The 20,326-nt window shown below is 36.0% G+C and overlaps 1 protein-coding gene across 4 annotated transcripts in view; it reads left to right on the top strand.

Moving 5' to 3' along the window:
• clip1a (CAP-GLY domain containing linker protein 1a) overlaps positions 1–20,326 on the top strand; it is a 67,667-nt gene that overhangs the window by 14,157 nt on the left and 33,184 nt on the right. For 2 of the 4 annotated variants that reach the window (XM_009301993.5, XM_009301992.5), the window contains exons 6-10: positions 1,501–1,698; positions 6,683–6,786; positions 8,193–8,253; positions 14,420–14,524; positions 18,149–19,039. In XM_009301993.5, the coding sequence (XP_009300268.2) occupies positions 1,501–1,698; positions 6,683–6,786; positions 8,193–8,253; positions 14,420–14,524; positions 18,149–19,039 (1,359 nt within the window). The remainder of the gene's footprint in view (positions 1–1,500; positions 1,699–6,682; positions 6,787–8,192; positions 8,254–14,419; positions 14,525–18,148; positions 19,040–20,326) is intronic. The other 2 variants (XM_073951644.1, XM_009301994.5) reach the window with 1 other exon arrangement.

Below are 20,326 nucleotides of genomic sequence, written 5' to 3'. Positions count from 1 at the left end.
TGTCTCGCTTACACATTGCTTAATACACAAAGGATGTACAGCAATACACAAATATCTTTACAAATTTAAAAAATTGGATTAAAATATTACAAAAATTATGATTTTCTGCATAAATATAAAACCCACTGCCTCCATACCTTCATCTTGGGGGGCTTATTCATGACAATTTGCTTTTGTATAATGTTGTTGTTGTTGTTATTATTATTATTATTATTACTACTGTTATTTATTATATGCATATTTATATTTGTTTTAATAAAAACAGGCTTAGATTCATCCACCTGTCAGGTTTTGGACCATATGGAGCATATAGGACTTGTGTTTGGATATAATTCATTTATTAATTTGCTGGAGATTAGAACTAAATTTAGAAATAGTTTTGAAACTAATCTTTGTGCTCAACAAATGAAATTAAATATGTAGACTTCAGTCTTCAGTGGAGTGTGTACAACACCATTTCCTTACTCCACGAAAGTAAAGGAGTAAAGTAAAGATGTAAAGTAAAGAGAAAGTAAAGAGGCCGATTGGAGGAGGCTCATTCTTTATCCTCGCACTGCAGACGCTCTGTTTAACTGTTTTCTCGCTAGTGAAGCGTTCAGTTTTTTCACTTACATTCTATTCTATTCAATTAAATCACTTATCAAGGAGATCAAACTGTCATGTATTTGATGCCAATGAAGAATCGTTGAAATCTTTGCTCTGTTAACTAAGGCAGTGGATTTCTCCTGTCGAACAACGTCTATAAAATAGAATAACCCTTGCTGTATTGCAGAGTTCAAATTTTAAACTCAAGCAATTCAAATGAATTACGTTTTATGCGCGGCAAATGGCCTAATTGCTCAATTTGCGTCATGTCGCAGGCTGCCCATCATGTCTTTCTCCAAAATGTATTAAACACATGAAGAAAGGAAAGTGTAGAAGGGCAGTGACAGCAGCTGAAATCTGTCAGTAGTGCTTCAGCAACCCTCTGCCTTTCTTCAGTGTGAATTACTATTAGCTGCTTCAGTCCTACATCTACATTAGCAGGAGGATGAAGATGAAACCATTTCAGAAAGACAATGTTCCAAAACACAGCCAAGACATCTCTTAAATGCTTTCAGGGAAAGAAAACAAAGCTGCTGGAATGGTCCTGCCAATAACCTGACTTGAATCCAATAGAGAATCCAAAATAATACTAATCATATTAATACACATGAAATATATCACATCTTTGCATAGACTTAACATGTAAGTGACTTGCGCGTAAAGCTTCATCCGCGTCTGGTGTGAATGCACCATAACTTCTTAAGATTGGGTGAATTTTACACGCACGATAACTCGCTTTCACTTTTGGAAAAGAAATCTTACAGTAATGTGTAGCTAAGTTAAGTTTTAGAGCAAAGGTCATGTCTGAAAAGCCGATTTTATCATATTACTAAGCATATATTGTTATAGTAAAATCAGCCAGTGTGGAGTATATGCGGGTAGTTTTGAAGATCCTAAATGAGTTTCTCTCTGAAGCTGACAGAGACGTCCACGAGGTATTCGAGGAAGATCTCGGGAACTACAGCGCTTCAGGAGGCCTTGAAGGAGAAACAGCAGCACATCGAGCAGCTCCTGGCAGAGCGGGACCTGGAGAGAGCAGAGGTTGCCAAGGCAACAAACCATGTGGGCGAAGTGGAGCAGGAGCTTACATTACTGAGAGAAGGCCAGGAGCAGGTTAGGATTTAAATTTTTTTTTTTATTAAGAAGTAATTGACAAAAGACTGTTGAGAATTAGAGGAATAATGCACAGCTGAGGTGGTAATGCAGGCACTTTTGTAAAGAAAGTTTGCTTTTAGTTTTCTGTAACTAATCAGACTGATGACAGTCACCGTGCTTCAAGACTAGGGTTGGGTATCGTTTGGGTTTTTTCCGATACCGGTGCTAAATCGATACTTTTACAACGGTACCGGTGCCAAAACAGTGCCTGAACTGATACTTTTTAGCCACAAAATGAGTCGACTAAAAAAAAAAAAAAAAAAAAAAATTTATATATATATATATATATATATATATATATATATATATACATACATACATACATACATACATACATACATACATACATACATACATACATACATACATACATACATACATACATATATATATATATATATATATATATATATATATATATATATATATATATATATATATATATATATATATATATATACATATATATATATATATATATATATATATATATGCATATATATATATATATATATATATATATATATATATATATATATACATATATATATATATATATATATATATATATATGCATATATATATACATATATATATATATATATATACATACATATATATATATATACATATATATATATATATATATATATATATATATATATATATATATATATATATATATATATATATATATATATATATATATACATATATATATATATATATATATATATATATATATATATATATATATATATATATATATATATATATATCACTATCATTATAATTGAACAATATAAATATATATTTATAATAAGTTTAAAGTAAACATCAATTCATATTTTAATTATTTGAATTGCATTAATATATTTCTTTTGATCATTTGTTTATTAGCATAAATGCAAGATTTGCATAATGCTATAAACATTACATTAGCTTACTACGAACCTGTGGAAAGGCTGTCATCAAAATCAGGGAGCACCTTTTTTCTGGGTTTGGGGCTTGTGACTACTTTTACATGGACATCAGTGATCTAATGATTTGCGCTAATAAGACAATAATATGATCTAGGTGTTTACATGATCTGCTTTTTGAATGTTACATTCATGATTCCCAGATACATGTTATAACACAGATCCATCAACGTCATTGTGTCACCAGCCTATTAATGTTTCCTCCGCAGTTTGTGTCTGTTGTCCTTTAAGATGTTAAAAAAATCACTGTTTACATGGTAGACTCTTGATCAGAGTAGTGTCTTAATCATATTAAAATCAGAGTATTGGTGTCCATGTAAACGTACTCGGATAATGTGTCAGATGATGTCACAAGCTGTCAGAGATGGTCCATTCCTCACTTTTAAGGTGATTCCATGAGCAATGGAATGTTATAAGTTTGACGTGTTTCTCTCTTACACGCAACTTTTGTAAAACATCTGCTGCATGTTGGTGTGTCAGAATCTTTGCTTGTAAAATACAGCCATAATGTAGAATGCTTAGTTTAAGCAAATTAGATGAACGCGATCATGCGTGTTGATGAAGTGAGTCGCTCGCCGCATGCGCTGTACTTTAAGCTGCAATAACAAACGCCTGACATCGCTGACATCCGTATTCCTCAAAGCTGTTTAGAATTAAATATTTAGAGATAGTGTGACACAACGCTTACTCGCGTATGTCTTTAATGCAACCCTTTATGCTTAAGCGCGTCACCCAGCGGATGCACCGCTCAGAGTTTATAGTATCACACACCAGACGTGCACATTCGCATGTTATTTAAAATGAAACTATTCAGATGGCGCTTTGTGGCATGGCAGAAATATGAACAGTCATGAGTCGTGGCTGGACGCCGCGGACAGCCGCTGACTTGCGAATTCTAAATGCATGGCGCTGCGCGTCGTCAAGGGGCGCTTCCGGTGCGCGACTTGCTTTACGTTCTTGTTTCAGCACCGAAATTCATATGCTGATTTGATTCGGTGCATACTGGTTCCAAAGGTACCGGTGCCATAGTGGCACAGAGTTTCGGTACCCAACCCTATTCAAGACATGTCTTTTTAAAAGTGTGTGCTCTTTATGCTTTGATATTCAGTTATGGTAGCCTGCATAGCTCTTTAAAAATGACTAAAATATTTAGCTGAATTAGTATTTATGTCATTTACATATTTGTAATTTAATTATTTATTCATTTATTCATTCATTCATTTTCCTTCGGCTTTGTCCCTGAGAGTGCACTCACACTATTCTATCTGAACCATGCCCAGGTGTGTTTCCAGGTTTGTTTGACAAATGTGAACAAACAGTTGACCAGCCCTGGCCTGGTTAGAAAAGGTGTGCCAGAGCGCGCTTCGGCGTGGTACGATTGTAGTGTGAGCGCAAAGTGTGCCCAAAACTGATGACATGACGTTGCTTCTAAGGGAGTGTTTTATATGGATTTATTAATCATTCTTCTTTTCAATGAATGCAAACTGTTGTAGTTTATTAAAGTCGCAAACCCCTCACTGCACGACAGCTGCACCTTCAGCAAACCTCCCAAAACCTGCAGGCTTTTCCTTCAGAACTGTTATGAACTAATGAAGAGGAAATATCTGTGCTCAGGCATTGCGGTTCTAATTAAAGCCTCACTTCCTCTCCCATGTTACTTCTGCTTGACACTTTTTCTTTTAGTTGTGTGTAGTGTGTTTACAGTGGTTGCTTTGCCTTGCAGTCAGGGCGTGAACTGAGTCAGTTTAACTTGCAGTGTTTCTGTCACAATGTTATGGCCACAACATGTTAACGTGTGGTAATGTTGAAGTAACAACATCTGTATGACAGGGTTAAACGATTCCATATTGAGGGAATGACTTAATTTTATATGGCCAAAGGGTTTAAAAGGATATCCAAAATGAGAATTTTCACCCTCAAATACCATCATTTACTCTCTTTTACTTGTTTTGAATCTTAGAATTTCTTTTTCTCTGTTAAACAACGAAAGAAATTCATATATGCAAAGAAGATGAAGATGAGGTCAGGGTGGACATTTCAGCAAGACAATGATCCAAATGTCAGCCAAGGAAACTCTCATGCTTTCAGAGAAAGAAAATAAAGCTGCTGAAATGGTCCATGACTTGAATCTAATAGAAAATACAACTGAATACAAGTCAGGCCAATTTAATAACCCTTGCCATCCGGTTCTATTTGAAGCTTCCAAATTATGGTATGAAGAACACCACATCTCTTTTCCCTCCACTAGGTTACGAGGGTTACAAAAGTAGGTTACATTCGATGTTCCTGTACTGAACGGCCCAATTACATCACTGAGTTTTGAGTTCAGGTGGTGCAAATACAGGCAAGCTGAAGCGTGCTGGATAACATACATTCTGCCCAGTTGGTAACCTTCCAGTGCACTTGAAGTCTAATTTAAGAGAGTCATCTAAACAAACTAGGTATGCGTGTTTCTAGGTAAGCCTTCACAGGCAGCTGCCTCAAGCCATTATGTGCAGTGTGGCAGTAGCCTGGACTTGGGACATGTAGTTAATTTAATAAGAGGCGTGCATCAGGGTACGTCGAAGGGTGTGCTACTCTTCAAAGGCTACGTTGAAACTCAAATCATTTCTTTGTAATATTGTTTTATATTTGTTATTTTTTTTACATTTATTCTTGGGATTTTTCTTTCTTTATCTTATGGGGAGGCCCACTGATTTGTTTCATTTAGTCTATTTATTTATGCATGTAAATATGCATTTATTCATTTTTGTATATTAATTTCAGTAATGTTTTTAAATAATATGCAAAAGTTTATATGATGTATTTACAATACAATTTGTAGCGAAATATTGACAGTCTTAGAAGATACATCATATGAAGGATTTGCTTTGTTTTCAAAACTTATTTGAAAAAGTGATTTTTTTTATTTATTATTATTTTTTTTACGATGCTCTGAAAATTACTTGGCAAAAATCTGCACATACATTTGAAGACAGAATTATAAGCCCCTCTTTGAATTATTATTACTTTTTTAAATATTTCCCAAATGATGTTTAACAGAGCAAGGGAATTTTCACTGTATGTCTGATAATATTTTTTCTTCTGGAGAAAGTCTTATTTGTTTTATTTGGGCTAGAATAAAATCAGTTTTCATTTTATAAAAACTGTTATAAGGTCAATATGATTAGCCTCTTTAAGCTTTTTTTTTTTTTTTTTGATTGTCTACATAACAAACCATCATTATACAGTAACTTTCCTAATCACCCTAACTTACCTAATTAACCTAGTTAAGCCCTTAAATGTCACTTTAAGCTGTATAGAAGTGTCTTGAAAAGTAACATGTCAAACATTATTTACTGTCATCATGACAAAGATAAAATAAATCAGTTATTAGAAATGAGTTATTAAAACTATTGTGTTTAGAAATGTGTTGAAGAAATCTTCTCTCCGTTAAACAGAAATTAGAAAAAAAAAATTAAAAGGGGCGCTAATAATTCAGGAGGTTTAATAATTCTGACTTCAACTGTGTATATAGCTTAAAATATAAATATAAAATGTATAGCTTAAAGGGGTGAATAATTTTGACCTTAAATTTATTATTTTTTTAAATAAAAAATTGCTTTTATTCTAGCCAAAATAAATAAATAAGACTTTCTCCAGAAGAAGAAATGTTATCAGACATACTGTGAAAATTTTCTTACTCTGTTAAACATCTTTTGGGAAATATTTAAAAACGAATAAATAAATAAATAAATAAATAAATAAAATCAAAGGGGGGCTAATAATTCTGACTGTATATATTATTATTATTATTTACAAAAATCTTTGGAGAAATAGCAAAAAAAATGTCTGCAGATTCTGTGGATCTGTTTATGGGATAAAATCGTGAAATATGGTTAATTATTCATACAGCTCTGCATATCGCTGATAGAATATGCATTATATTCTATTAAATGTTGTTGTATTGTTTTGTTATGTAGTATGCTTCAGAGGTCAATGACAAAATGGACCAGCTGCGAGCGCTGGTGGAGGCAGCAGACCGAGAGAAGGTGGAGCTGCTCAACCAGCTGGAGGAGGAGAAGAGGTGGAGTAGCATCACATCTCAAAACCTTATCAACCTCAATTACAGTTTATAGCTTTTATGTTGTGCTTGCGTAAAGGCTGGTTTATACTTCTGTGTAGAGTAATCGGTGTGACCAACACAATCTCACGGCAATTCATAACTTTTTGATTTGGTGGCTAATTCGTATGAATTTGTACGATCTAATTCGTACAATTTAGTACGAATTGCTCATCTCCAATGACGGTTGGGTTTAGAGGTGGGGTTAGGTGCCACGCCTCCACGCTGATGGCCGCGGCGAGGGCTATGCGTCCACGCGTAGGCTGCGCCGTAGCATATGTGTGCGCTTGAAGCAGAAGTATAAATCAGCCTTAAAGATAACCTCAGACTTTAATATTTGTATGCAAATGTTTGCGCATCTTGCCGTTTCCATCAAGCAATTATTTATGCAATAATCTAAAATGCATATCAAATTGGTGGATGTAAACATAGCTGATGAGTACATGATGAAAAAATAATTTGTTTATGGTAAATTATTTCTTTGTTTATTTATTTTTCTTTGTGGCAGTAATTTAAGTTTACTGAATACTGCAACCTTTGCAACTTCTTTTTGTTCTTTTGTTTTGGTTTTTTAGTTTTCTTTCTTTCTTACAGTTGTTTCTTGTTCTTTTCGTTCTTTCTTTTTTTCGTTCTTTCTTTTTTATTTTTCATTCTTTTGTTTTGGTTATTTTTCTTGTTCTTTTTCATTGGTTCTTTGGTTCTTTCACTTTCTTTTTCGTTTAATTTTTCCTTTTTTTTATTTATTTCTCTTGTTTTTTGTCTTTCTTTCTTTCTTTCTTTCTTTCTTTCTTTCTTTCTTATTTGTTCGTTTTTTTTCTTTCTTTCGTTCTATTTTATTAGTTCTCTTTCGTTCTTTCACTTTTTTTGTTCGCTTTTTTCTTTTGTTCTTTTTTCATTTGTTCTTTTTTATTCTTTTTCTCTTTCACTTTCTTTCGTTCTTTCATTCTTTCTTTCTTTTTTTCTTTCTTTCTTTCTTTATTTGTTTTTTTATTGTTATTTTATTTTTTGTTCTTTCTTTCTTGTTTTTTTCATTAGTTTTCTCTCTTTCTTTCACTTTTCTTTAGTTATTTTGTTCTTTTTTGTTTTTTGTTCTTTCTCGTTAGTTTTCTTTTGTTCTTTAATTTTTTATTTTTCATTTGTTTCTTTTTATACTTTTTTTCAGTCTTTAGTTTTATTTCTAATTTTTATTTTCTTTTTTCTTTTTCTTTCTTTCTTTCTTTCTTTCTTTCTTTCTTTCTTTCTTTCTTTCTTTCTTTCTTTCTTTCTTTCTTTTCCTGTAAATAAACAAGTTACAGTACAAGTGATGCAAGCAGATTGATGTAAATTGGACATGCAAACTGAAAATGATAAAGATTTATTGTCCCGAACAGGAAGGTGGAGGACCTGCAGTTTCGAGTGGAGGAGGCTTGCATTACCAAAGGAGATTTGGAGGTATTTGCAGATTTTTGCTCTATAACAACATTTAGCCCTTAATCTGCAGTCATACTAGACTTGAATTGAGCTTGCAGACAGGAGAGCAGAAATACAAGTTCTTGCAAAGAAATGTTTCACTCTGCTGCATGTAAGGTTTGGTATAAATTTAAGTTCTAAATATCACCGAATTAACCTTTCGTATTTGTGATCTTTTCATGTTTCAACACAAAATTGAAATAGATTTGCATTTTCAAAAGTCTAGTGCGACTGCAGCCAACTATAGTGTCACATGATCAGTGTGACGTCATCCTTCAGAAATGATTCTGATAAACTAATATTGTTTGTGTGTGTTTTATTTATTTTTTTATTATTTTCAACCAGTGTTGTTAACTCTTGCTGCTACTTTATATTTTGTGGAAATTCAATACCTTTCAAAAGTTTTGGTCATATTTATGTCATTGCAGTGATATTTATATCATTTATTTACTTTTATTTGTGAAGGACATATTAATGTGATCAAAATTGTCAGTAAAGACATTTATGTTATACTATTCTTTTCCTGATAGAGATGTGTGTAATGTTTTCCACAAATATATTTTCATCCACTGATAATAATAAGAATCAATATTAATAACTGAGCTCCAAATCAGCATATTAGAAGATGATCATATGGCACTAAAGACTAATAACTTTGCAGAACATTATGAATAAATTACATTTTAAAATCTAAAAGGATGTTTTTTATCTCCCCAGCATCAAATATTTATGATGAGCACAAGATACAAAACATGAAACAAATCTGATCTATTTTAAAATGTAATTCAACAAATCTAAACAACCTTTAATAGCGTGACTGTATTAGTCACGGGTTTATGCCAATCCATTAAACCACAGCTGTGACTGTAAACCTTTAGTTTTGATATAATAACTTTGACATTTATATGGAATTTGAGCCATTTTGCATTTCCCAAAATTGTATGCAAGTAGGGCTTCGCCGATAAATGAAATTATATCGAATCGTGATAAAATTGATCAATAACAATGATAAACTCTTAACTTTTTAACTCTATATTGATCTAAGAGCCAATGATACAGCAGAAATGTGCAACAATGGGAGTCTATAAGTGTGTTAATATCGAATTTTTGGCCACCAAGATGTAGCTATTCCAGATGAATCAAGTTTTCGAGATGTATCGAATTCGATACATTTGAGTGGTATCAAATTTTTGGCCACTGAGATGTAGAAATTCGAGATGTTTGGAATTTTCGAAATGTATTGTATTCAGTACATTCGAGATGTATCAAATATTTGGCCACCGAGATGTGGAGATTCGAGATGTTTGGAATTTTCAAGATGTATCGAATTCAGTACATTTGAGTTGTATCAAATATTCGGCCACCAAAAATTTATTGGCCGAAAATATGTTTTGCTATTTAATGGACCCTCTAATTTTTGTGTCTTTAGTCATTGTTGGGGTACTCTTTTAAATCTAGAAGCATTACAGCTTATATCGAATTATATATCGTTATCATACAATATAGAAAACAGTTTTCAAGATTTCAAGTCTTTTTTTTTGGCTTTTTTTTTTTTCTTGTGCTCATTCACTTCAGGTTGAGCAATATCAGACTTTTCCTATGTAAAAAGTGATTATGAAGTGATTAATTTTGAGTGTACTGTGTAATAATTGCATTCAAAGTAAGACTAAACTTGACTAAAAAGTTATATAGTTGCCATCGATGTATTGTGATTAGCAATGTCCCAGGTTTTCTTGTTTTTGAAACCATATATTTACAAAAAAAGGTCTTGTTTTCTTCTTTCGTGAATCAAGCACTCATGATGGGTTTATTGATTGTTTCCACATCTCATTATCATGCATTTGAGTTGCATTCATCTCCTGACCTACTTTTCCAAAAATAACTTTTAGACTATTTTTATCCATTCAAAGAAACTTTGAGAATATTGATTTTAAGTTGCATCCTAGACGATGCATTTTAGGGATTTACATGCAAATCATTTCCTGTGGCTCTTTAAAAGGGGCCTATTATCCAAAAATCACTTTTATAAGGGGTTTAAACAAAGTTGTAAGGCAACAGTGTGTGAATATAGCCAGCCTCTGATGGTAAAAAGTATTCAATTTATTTTTGGAGTATTTTATCGAATTAATGTTTCTTGTCTTGCCATACATTGCCTTCTGAAAGTATTCAGACTCCTTTATCCCCGCTTTTAAAGGCATAGTTCACCCAAGAATAAAATCTGTTATCGTTTACTTCATCCTTGTTAAACACAAAGAATGATATTCTGAAGAATGTTGGATAAAACATTTACATTTACATTTACATTTACATTTAGTCAGTTAGCAGACACTTTTATACAAAGTGACTTACAAATGAGGACAAGGAAGCAATTTACACAACTATAAAATCAACAATGAATAGGTGCTGTATGCAAGTTTCAGGTATGTAAAGAAAGTGTAAGAAGCAAAACATTAGTAATTTTATATTTATTTATTTATTTTTATAGTTGTATAGGAGGAATCAGAGAGGGAATTGCATATTAGTAAGGAAAGTGGAGACTATAAAAAAAACTGCTATTAACTTTCACTAAACCAGATATTCTGCAGAATTTTGGGAGGGAAAAAAAGAGCTGCCATTGTCATCCAAAGTAAAAACAATAAAATACTGTGAAAGTTAATTTTCCGGCTGAACTATGCTTTAAATGTACTTTTAAGTCTCATGAACTATTTATTTTCTTTTAATCTACACCCTTTTATCAAATAAAAGTACATAAATATAGCTTAAAACACTGAAATGTCACATTTGCATAAGTATTCTAGCTGTGAAACATGAACTACACCTTTCTGTAGATCATTTAATTCTGACTTTGCATTCAAGGCGCACTTATTTACATTTTATCTGTTCTGGCTTGTTATAGAAATTGAACTCATAACCACTGTGTTGTTCACGCCATGCTTTACTTTTAGAGTTAGAGGAAGGATAAAAGTGATCCAAATGACATTGTTTTTCTTAGTTGTTGTTGTGGTCTAATTTTGCTAGAAAATGTAAAAATATATGTTTATCATTATAGTAACCTGCTAGGTTGCCATTATAACCTGAAGTAAATCTTTCAAAAAAAAAAAAAAAGGCAAATTGGAATTAGGAGTCATGCTTTAATGTTTACTATGTCAAAGTTTATTTAGCATATACATTTGCGTCTCTCATTATTTACTAAACATTTTTCTACCTCAAGCAAACAAACTGTAAAAACGAAGTCAATATTGTGATTTAATTAATCGACTTATTTGGATTTCCATGCTTCAAATTGCACAAGTCCAGCTATTTCCCTTTGTGCAAATGGATCTTAAGAATGCAACATCACAAAATGTGACCCTATTAAAGGGTTTGAATACTTTTTGAATGCTCTGAATAGGCACACTTGTGACATTTCCAGCAATGCACAATTTTAACATGCAAATTTAGCGACGATTTTGTAGCCCATCATGAAGCCCACACAATGTACAACATGATATTAAAGTTTGCTCTCTCGCTTTGGGTTGTAATTTCACTTGTATTCATTTATTTGGTTTTGTCCAGGTCCAATAAAAAGGCAATACGTTTACTCTTGGTTGACTATTTTATATCACAGAACCTAATGTATCAAAAAGGAGGAGGACATTATATTGTTTTGACCTGATTGGACAACTTTGATGAATGTCTATTTTGTTTAAACTTTGTGGTATTTCTAAACTAAGGAGATTAAACAATCTGCAGATGCATAAATGTGAGGGTATGAAATCACCCTTAAAGTACGCTCCACTTATTTTGAAAATAGGCTTATTTTACAACTCTTAAATGGTTGAGATTTACTATTTTTGTATCCATTCAGCCGATCTTAAGGTCTGGCAGGAGCACTTTTTTTACTTAGCATAGCATAGATCATTGAATCAAATTAGACCATTAGCATCTCACTCAGAAATGACCAAAGACAGGTTATCCGCGGTGTCTTTTATAAGTTAAAGTTGAAGTTAAAAAGTTAAAGTCTTAATGTCTTAAATTTCAAAAACAAAAATTTAAGCCTTAAAGTCTTTAATTGTTTGAAATATTGTGCTGTAGGTCTTAAATTGTTTTAAACGGGTCTTAATTTTTCTTTAAGTAAACAAACCCAATCAATCCAACACACATCCAGTCACCAACAACACATCTTAATAAAACTTAGCAAAACTATCCATAACTAACATTACAAGAGTCTGTTGTGTATACATTTGGTTTTTAAAGAGTTTCTTTAAGTTACTGTATGGCTGCATACATCCATTTTATACAGTACGCTATAAATCAGTATGCGAGCCGAGTAGTATGTCCGAATACATAGAATTCGAAAATCAGTATGCGAGAAGTACCCGGATGGCTTAATACTTCCAGCGATATTCTAAAGTGCGCATCCCATGCACGCTGTGCTATCCCATGATGCCCTGCCAGAAAATTCTTGAATGGGACTGAAGCGACGCAACTGATGTGGGTAGGTCACATGATGATGACAAAATGGCGGATGTAGCAAGTCCAAATTCCATTAATACTTCTTGCATTCATACTGTATAGAACGTACATTTCTAACAGCCGAGTAGTACGTTTAAATTCCAATGCAGTACCAACTGAGTAGTAGGCGGATTCGGACGTAGCCCATTTAAAAAAAAATATGTAAGCAGCTAAGGTCAGCTTGATTTGACATTATTTAAAATATGTGGCTAAGAAATGACTAATTAATTTATTATTTTTTTCTCTGCTGGCCCTTTTAAAAATCCTTAGCATTTAACCCTATAGAAGTCTGAAATTTCATTCTTTATGGTCTTCAAAAGGACTAAAATTTAATAAGACTAAAGTCTTAAATTTGATTTAATGAAACCTGCAGAAACCCTGCAAAGAGGTTTGATAATCTTTCTAATTAAAGCTTGACTCTTCTGTAGTTACATCGTATTCTGAGACCGACAGGAAATGAAAAGTTGGCATTTTCTAGAACATTATAACCAGGGACTATTTTCTCATTCTGCCGTAATAATCAAGGAACCTTGCTGCAGTACAGTGCTATTATGCATATTCTAACTTCTGGTGCAAGTGTAGGTCTTAAACCCTTAATGCTGTTGATTTTTTTTTAAGGCACTGCATAATTTCATTGAGTGAGATGCTTATGGTGGGCGGCGCAGTGGGTAGCGCTGTTGCCTCACAGCAAGAAGGTCACTGGTTTGAGCCACGGCTGGGTCAGTTGGCATTTCTATGACGAGTTTGCCTGTTCTCCTCGTGTTGGCGTGGGTTTCCTCCGGGTGCTCCTCCGGTTTCCCCCACAGTCCAAAGACATGCGCTATAGGTGAATTGGTAAGCTAAATTGTCCATCTGTGTGTGAACGAGTGTGTGGGTGTTTCCCAGTGATGGGTTGCAGCTGGAAGGGCATCCGCTGCGTAAAACATATGCTGGATAAAATTGCAGTTCATTCCGCTGTGGTGACCCCTGATAATAAAGGGACTAAGCTGAAAAGAAAATTAATGAATGTATGAGATGCTAATGGTCTAATCCGATTCAATGATCTATGCTAAGCTAAGCTAAAAGTGCTCCTGCCAGACCTAGAGATCGGCTGAATGGATATAAAAATGATAAAACTCAACTGTTTACCTGTTGACTGTTCCTTTAAAAGCCTTTTGAGGTATTTTGTTGGGGAAGAGATTATAAATATCCAAAGAAATCAATAATGTGTAAAACTATCTTTTATTAAGGTCAGTACAGTCATGTTTTGTTTGCTTTAGTTCTCAGTTATCAAAAATAAATCAGTTCTCAGATTTCTCCTATTGTTCCTCTTTCTCTCTTTATGTGGTCAGTATTTTTTTAACCATTATTTTGTTACCGTCTTAACCCTTATTCACATTAATGCTGCATGGTGTCTGGTGTTTTTACTCGTTTGGCCATCGTCAGCATGTTTACACGCATTGACCCGGTGATCTGCTACAAAATCCACACCTTTTCCCTCATTGATCTGACTAGCATTTTATCACAACGTTTTCCTTCTGCTTTTTTTTTTTATTTTGAATTCTGCACAACGTCCCCACACCTTCCCCTGCTCACCCCTCATCTCTCTGCATCAGGCTGGCATGTGATGGTGGCACTGGTTGTGTTTTTTCCTCTACCCTTTCTGTACTAACAGACGCAGACGCAGCTGGAGCATGCCCTCCTTAAGGAGCTTGAACAGAGTCTTCTCTTTGAAAAGACCAAAGCTGAGAAGCTCCAGAGGGAGTTAGAAGACTCTAGGGTAATGGATCTTCACCTGGGCTACTGGAGTCACTGGAGACGTGCCACAATCACGTTTTTCTTGTCAGGGTTTTAGTGGGGGGGTCTTCACTGCATGGTGTTCAGTTATTGCAATTAATAACTAATTTGACGAATGATTACTAACAAACACTAAATCGTGTCTTTATGTATCTTTACATACATGCTAAAAATGCTGCGTTCCACACAATCGATTTGAAGGAGTTGAGTTAACATAGTAATTTTTACAAATTTAAGTGCATTAAACATAGTGAAGTTGTGACTCAAAAAACTTAAGAATTGTGTTGTTTCAGCTCATTTTAATTAAATAGATTGAACACACAGCAAACATCGAGTGCATACAGGTATAGGAGACGACGTTTGTTTTTATACCAGGGTTCCCACTTTGATAGAAATCCTAAAATAATTAAATAAATAATTAGGTTTTGATGTTTTCATATAAAAATGAGGTCAATATCTGTACGAAATGTGTATGTTGTTCTACTTTTTCTTCTAGTAAATTATATACCGTTAATGGATAGAATAGTGCAGAGAATTGACAAGAAATATTTGGAAGCAGAGAGAGCAAAGCACCTCGAGTCAGGAATCGAACTCGGGCCGTCATGAGCACGATGGTGCTATATGTCTGCCCACTTAACCTCTAGGCTTTTGACACCAACTGTAAATGTATTTTTAATGATTCATTAAAGATAACTCACCATCTGATTTATTAATGACAAAGCTTTAAATCTATTATAACCGCAGTGTATAGAAGTGCCAGTTTTATATGTTTATGATAAAGGCCTTGGTTCCAGAAACGGTTATGGGAGACAATATTCAAAGTGGGAACTCTGTTAAATAATCAGTTTGTAATTGTTAAGCTATTATTGGTCGTTTCTAAGGTGTTAACTGCTAGTAGTCGCATACATTTTAGGGAATAGAGCAATGTTCTCTGTAGTTGCTAGGGCCTTGCAAAAGGAAAAATACAATATACAATTAAACTGCATAAAATAGATGGAGTAAGTAGTTTGTTACCCTTTAGTAAAAATCATCATCCCGCGCCATTCAATCCTAGATTTCTCATTTTAGTGCTTTTTTTACTTGAAATTGAAAAGAACCATATTTAAATGACCCTCTTTAGTTTACCAATCCCAACAAGCATTTTTGCATTTAAGAGAGATCTAATAGATGTGTTGGCTAAAGGAAGGCTAAATTTGGACTGTTGGGTAAAATCTAGATGTCTATCTTTAGTCTAAAAATAAAAGTCTAAAGATTTTTGTCTTTTTGATGACTAGTTCAGTGGTTCTTGAGATCACTAAAAGAACAATTTTGCAAGATTTTCACAGTAAAATACAAAAATTTAAGCAAATTATGCCATAGATTTTGAGAATGGTGTGTATTTTTTTAAATAAAATGTCCCTGTAAAATCCTGGAGGGACTGACTACTAGTCTGTTTATGGACTATTGTTAGATGTCTATTAGATTTTGACAGACAGACTAAATTTAGCCTTGTTTTAGCTAAGACATCTATGTTTAGATGTCTATGAGACATCATTTAAAGAGTCTAATTTTGCATTATAAAAGGTCATATTTTGGTTTTGGAGGTCTCCAACAACAGTCTGATATGCATGCAAGGTCAAAAAACACTTTCATTGTCTTATAATATGCATTTATTTTTACCTAATTATCCCAGCGACTTCCATATGAATCGTTCAGGGATTCATTTGTTCCTAAATGTCTCCTTAGTGCGATTCTAATCTGTGCTGATTGATCCGATGACCCCGTCTGTTGTGATTGGTTGACTGGGTTCAGCATGAGACAAAGAGAAATGGCCACCACGGTTATTAAGTAGCACAGAGTATGTGAGAGCCCAATGCAGGAGTGCATTAAAGCAATGCAGTTAAACACCAGCATATGGCTCTACTCTTAATCCTACCCCATAATAACAACAACACACATTCAGTATTAATTCACAAAGGTGGCAAAAGTTGAACTGTTTTGAAAATTGACCACCTGTGTGTATGAACGGCTGATGATGGCCATAGCAAACGGACGGCACACAAATGGTAGAGGATTGTGAGTTCAGAAACGCATTTAAGTCGGTAAAGGAAGAAGCACGCATCACGTTTTTAGCATGGTTTTGAATGCAGTACGTGAACGGCCCCAAAGGGATTTAACCTGAGAGATACGGTACAAGCACTGATCTATAATAGATGCCTGATAACAAGCTGCGCGGACAGAGTACAAGTTACAACACAATATGAAATGCATATTTTGCAAATTACAGAAAACTAGGTGACAATTTTAATTGCACTAACATGTTATGATCCGGAGGAAGAAGAAATCGGTCCATATGAGCTGTAACAGTTACTGACAAAGTTCCATACATAATAGTCTGCTGCTCCTTCCTTTAATAGCAAATGGCCGGCGAATCCCACGCTGCAGCGTAAGTTATTGTATCAATCATTAGAAAAATGACAAGAACAAACATAGCACTAGTTCGGCTATACTGGGGTGTTTTTGTGAAAATGAACTTTAACCCTTGATTCCCTGCAGCTGAATCTCCCGTGATCCCCCAAGCTCCGCTTGTGTCTGAAGGGAAAGGTGCGTTCACGTTAGGGCTGGGCCGATAGACAATGCCATTGTCCATTGCCGATGGCCAATAGACAACACGATGCTGAGCCGGCATCGCCGATCCTCCGCCCCTGTCGCAAACCCACTCGTGAAAAATACACACTTAGGCCCCATTTACACTAATACGTCTTAGTGTTAAAATGCCATTTTAGAACGAAAATCATCCACATCCACGCCGTGTTTTACCTAACATTTCTGAACAGCCCCCTGTCCGCTGAAAACGCACATCACGTGACCACACAGACACTGTCATGCGCTTGTTTGAGCTCCAGTGAGCAGTGCACGTCGGACAGTTTATCAAGGATGTACCGCTGGATGGCGTCTCACTGTAGTTGTTAGGTGTGATAGTCAGACATCCCAAGTCTCTTCCGGGAGTCTCCCACTAATGCATAAAGACTCCCGGATGCCCCAAATGAGTGATAATCTCTCGGAAATCACGCGTCCCCCTCCCGGTCCTCAAATAAGTTGTGCACCCTTCACACTCCACAGCACCGAATCCCTCCTCGCTCTTCAGACACATCGCGCGCACTCTGTCAAACACCGCCTCCAACCCAACAGCCGACGACGATGCCTTCGATGCAATGTTTCACGTTAGACATCGTACGATGCCAAATTGGTCGACATCGCCCAACCCTAGTTCACGTTTTACCGGATCCGGCACTAAATATTTGGTGTTTTATCAACGTTGACTCATTCAGGCAAAAGATCTGAACCCAACTCGATTCATTATTCGACTCTGAATCGACTATTTCGTTAAAGAATCAATAGTTTTTAACATGATGCATTTATGATTTAAATCTGGATGTTTCCATTCACTTTGAGCTTTCATGAAGTGTGCAACACAGCACTTTTTAAAAAACCCATAATAGGGACTCTTTAAACACAAAATTGCTTGGTGGGATGTCTTTTTAGCCTGAAAAGATAATCATATCCATGTACGTTAGTTACACGTCCATGCAGCACATATAGTTTAGTAATTTACTTCTTCTTTTAGGTGGCCACAGTCTCAGAGAAGTCCCGCATTTTGGAGTTGGAGCGGGATCTTTCTATGAAGGACAAGGAGTCGGCAGCTCTCCGCAAGTCATTGGAAGCGTTATCAAGTCAGGATGGGGTTTGTGACTCTGCCGTGGCCGCTCTGCAGGAGCAGCTCAGTTTGATCCGTTCCCAGCAGGCCGAGCAAAGCCACAGTCACCAAGCAGAGCTGTCCTCCATGCGCGAGAAGCTTGAGGCGCAAGAAAAAGCACACCGTGAAGCCCTGATGCACCTCCAGGCCTCCTCAAGTCGCCTATCTAAGGATAACGAGCAGCTTTTAGCTGAGCTTGCAAAATCGAAAGAAGAAAACTCGAATGTTGTTGAGCAGTGGAGCGATAAACTCAAATCCGTTGAGGCTTCACATCAGCAAGCTTTGGAGGAGCTCAAAACCTCCCGTGAAGCAAGCAAAGCTGAATTGTCGGATGCTCTGGAACGGCTAAAATCAACACATAAGCTGGAGTTGGAGGAGCTCGCTAAGAAACATTCCTCTGAAGCAGCGGGATGGGTGGGTGAAGGTATGGAGCATAAAGCACAGCTTCTGAAAGTCGCCGAAGAGAATGAACGGCAGGTAGAAATGCTCCGCAGCAGTCTGGAGAAGGCCGAGGAGCAGCACCTAGTGGAGCTGGAGGACGCCATGGGGAAGCTTCATGCCGCGGAGCTCAGGGTCAAAGAGCTGGAGGACAGCGGAGTCAAGATAAGCGAGCAGTTAAAGGAAAAGGTGCAAGAAGCTCTCGAGCAAAGTGAAGCTCTTCAGTCTCTGCAGACACAGCACAGTCAAGGAAACCAGGAGATGCAGAGGTTATTGAGCCAAGTGGAGGAGGCGAAAAGCAAAGCCAGATCTCAGGAAGAAAAGGTAAGTCTGTTTAACATAGGGTGCTTTCACATCTGTAGTTCGCTTCATTTGGTCCAGACCAAGGGCAATAAATGATACACTGTTGCATCTTCTGCCGTCTTTGGGTCGATTTCACACCACACTGCTGGCTTTGGTCTGAACCAGTTGAAACGAACCAAAATGCAGTCAAAATCCACATCTCTCATTGGCCAGATGTTGTTGAACATATTTCCTTAACTGCTTATTGATTGGTCAGAATTCACGTGCGGGAAAATGCCAATGAACTCCCGGAAGTAAACAAACCAGCAGGCACAAAATGTCGCTTTTTACTCTGGAGGGACGACTGCGCTGACTGATTGTAACCCTGCTTTAGACAAACTATACATTTCGAGATTGAAGCGCGGCTGCTGCTGAAAAACAGTGTTTAAAGCATTGTTTTTCACTTCAGGAGGAGGCGTTAATTCATTTAGCTAAACTGCGACATGGTCATCTTGCGGAAATATTACCAACGATCTATCAGGTAATGTTTTCCCCTCTCTCTGTTGGTGAAGCGCTGTCAACAAATATTTTTCCTCCTTATCCCATAATGCAGGGGTTCCCAAACTTTTCAGCCCGCGACCCCCAAAATAACAATGCCAGTGACTCGCGACCCCCAATATCCTCTGAGGTGGTTATAAATACAGAAACCTTGCATGCAATGACGCAGACACACCAATTAAATTTGTGTCAGTGCTTTAAATGTGCCAGAAAGTATAACCTGATGTTATAAAATCAAAATGCATCTGACGCTATTGCTGCCTTTAATATAATGTAATTACCCCAGGGGCGCAATCCAATAGAACTAGTAACTATAAGCTACTATAGTAACTGTATAGTATATAGTAACTATAAACGACTATTTTTATTTTCAGTATAGTTATGGATAAAATATGTTAATTCTTATGGTTTAATAAAAATAAATAGATTTTTGGAACTCACCAGGCGACCCCCCCCCCCCCCCCTTCATTGCCCCGTGACCCCTCGGGGGGTCCCGACCCCCACTTTGAGAACCACTGCCATAATGCACTGCGCATCGGCCTACGGCAGCTGGATTAGTCCAAAAGGCGCAGTACTTTTTGCGGTTGGACCTGTTTTAGTACGGATCATATTCTCACCAAAAACGAACCACTCCACGGTTGGTTTGAAAGCGTACCGAGACCACCTCTTCAAGCAGGTCCCGGTACGCTTATTTGGTCTGCTTTTGGTGCGCACTCGAGTACGATTGCTGCATTCTCACCTGCCCAAACGAACCGCACCAAAAAGGAGAAA

Source organism: Danio rerio, chromosome 5 (assembly GCF_049306965.1).
Source record: "Danio rerio strain Tuebingen ecotype United States chromosome 5, GRCz12tu, whole genome shotgun sequence".
In the NCBI taxonomy this organism is placed as follows: domain Eukaryota; kingdom Metazoa; phylum Chordata; class Actinopteri; order Cypriniformes; family Danionidae; genus Danio; species Danio rerio.
Note: the sequence above shows the minus strand (reverse complement) of the source record. Positions and strands in the feature narration are given on the sequence as shown.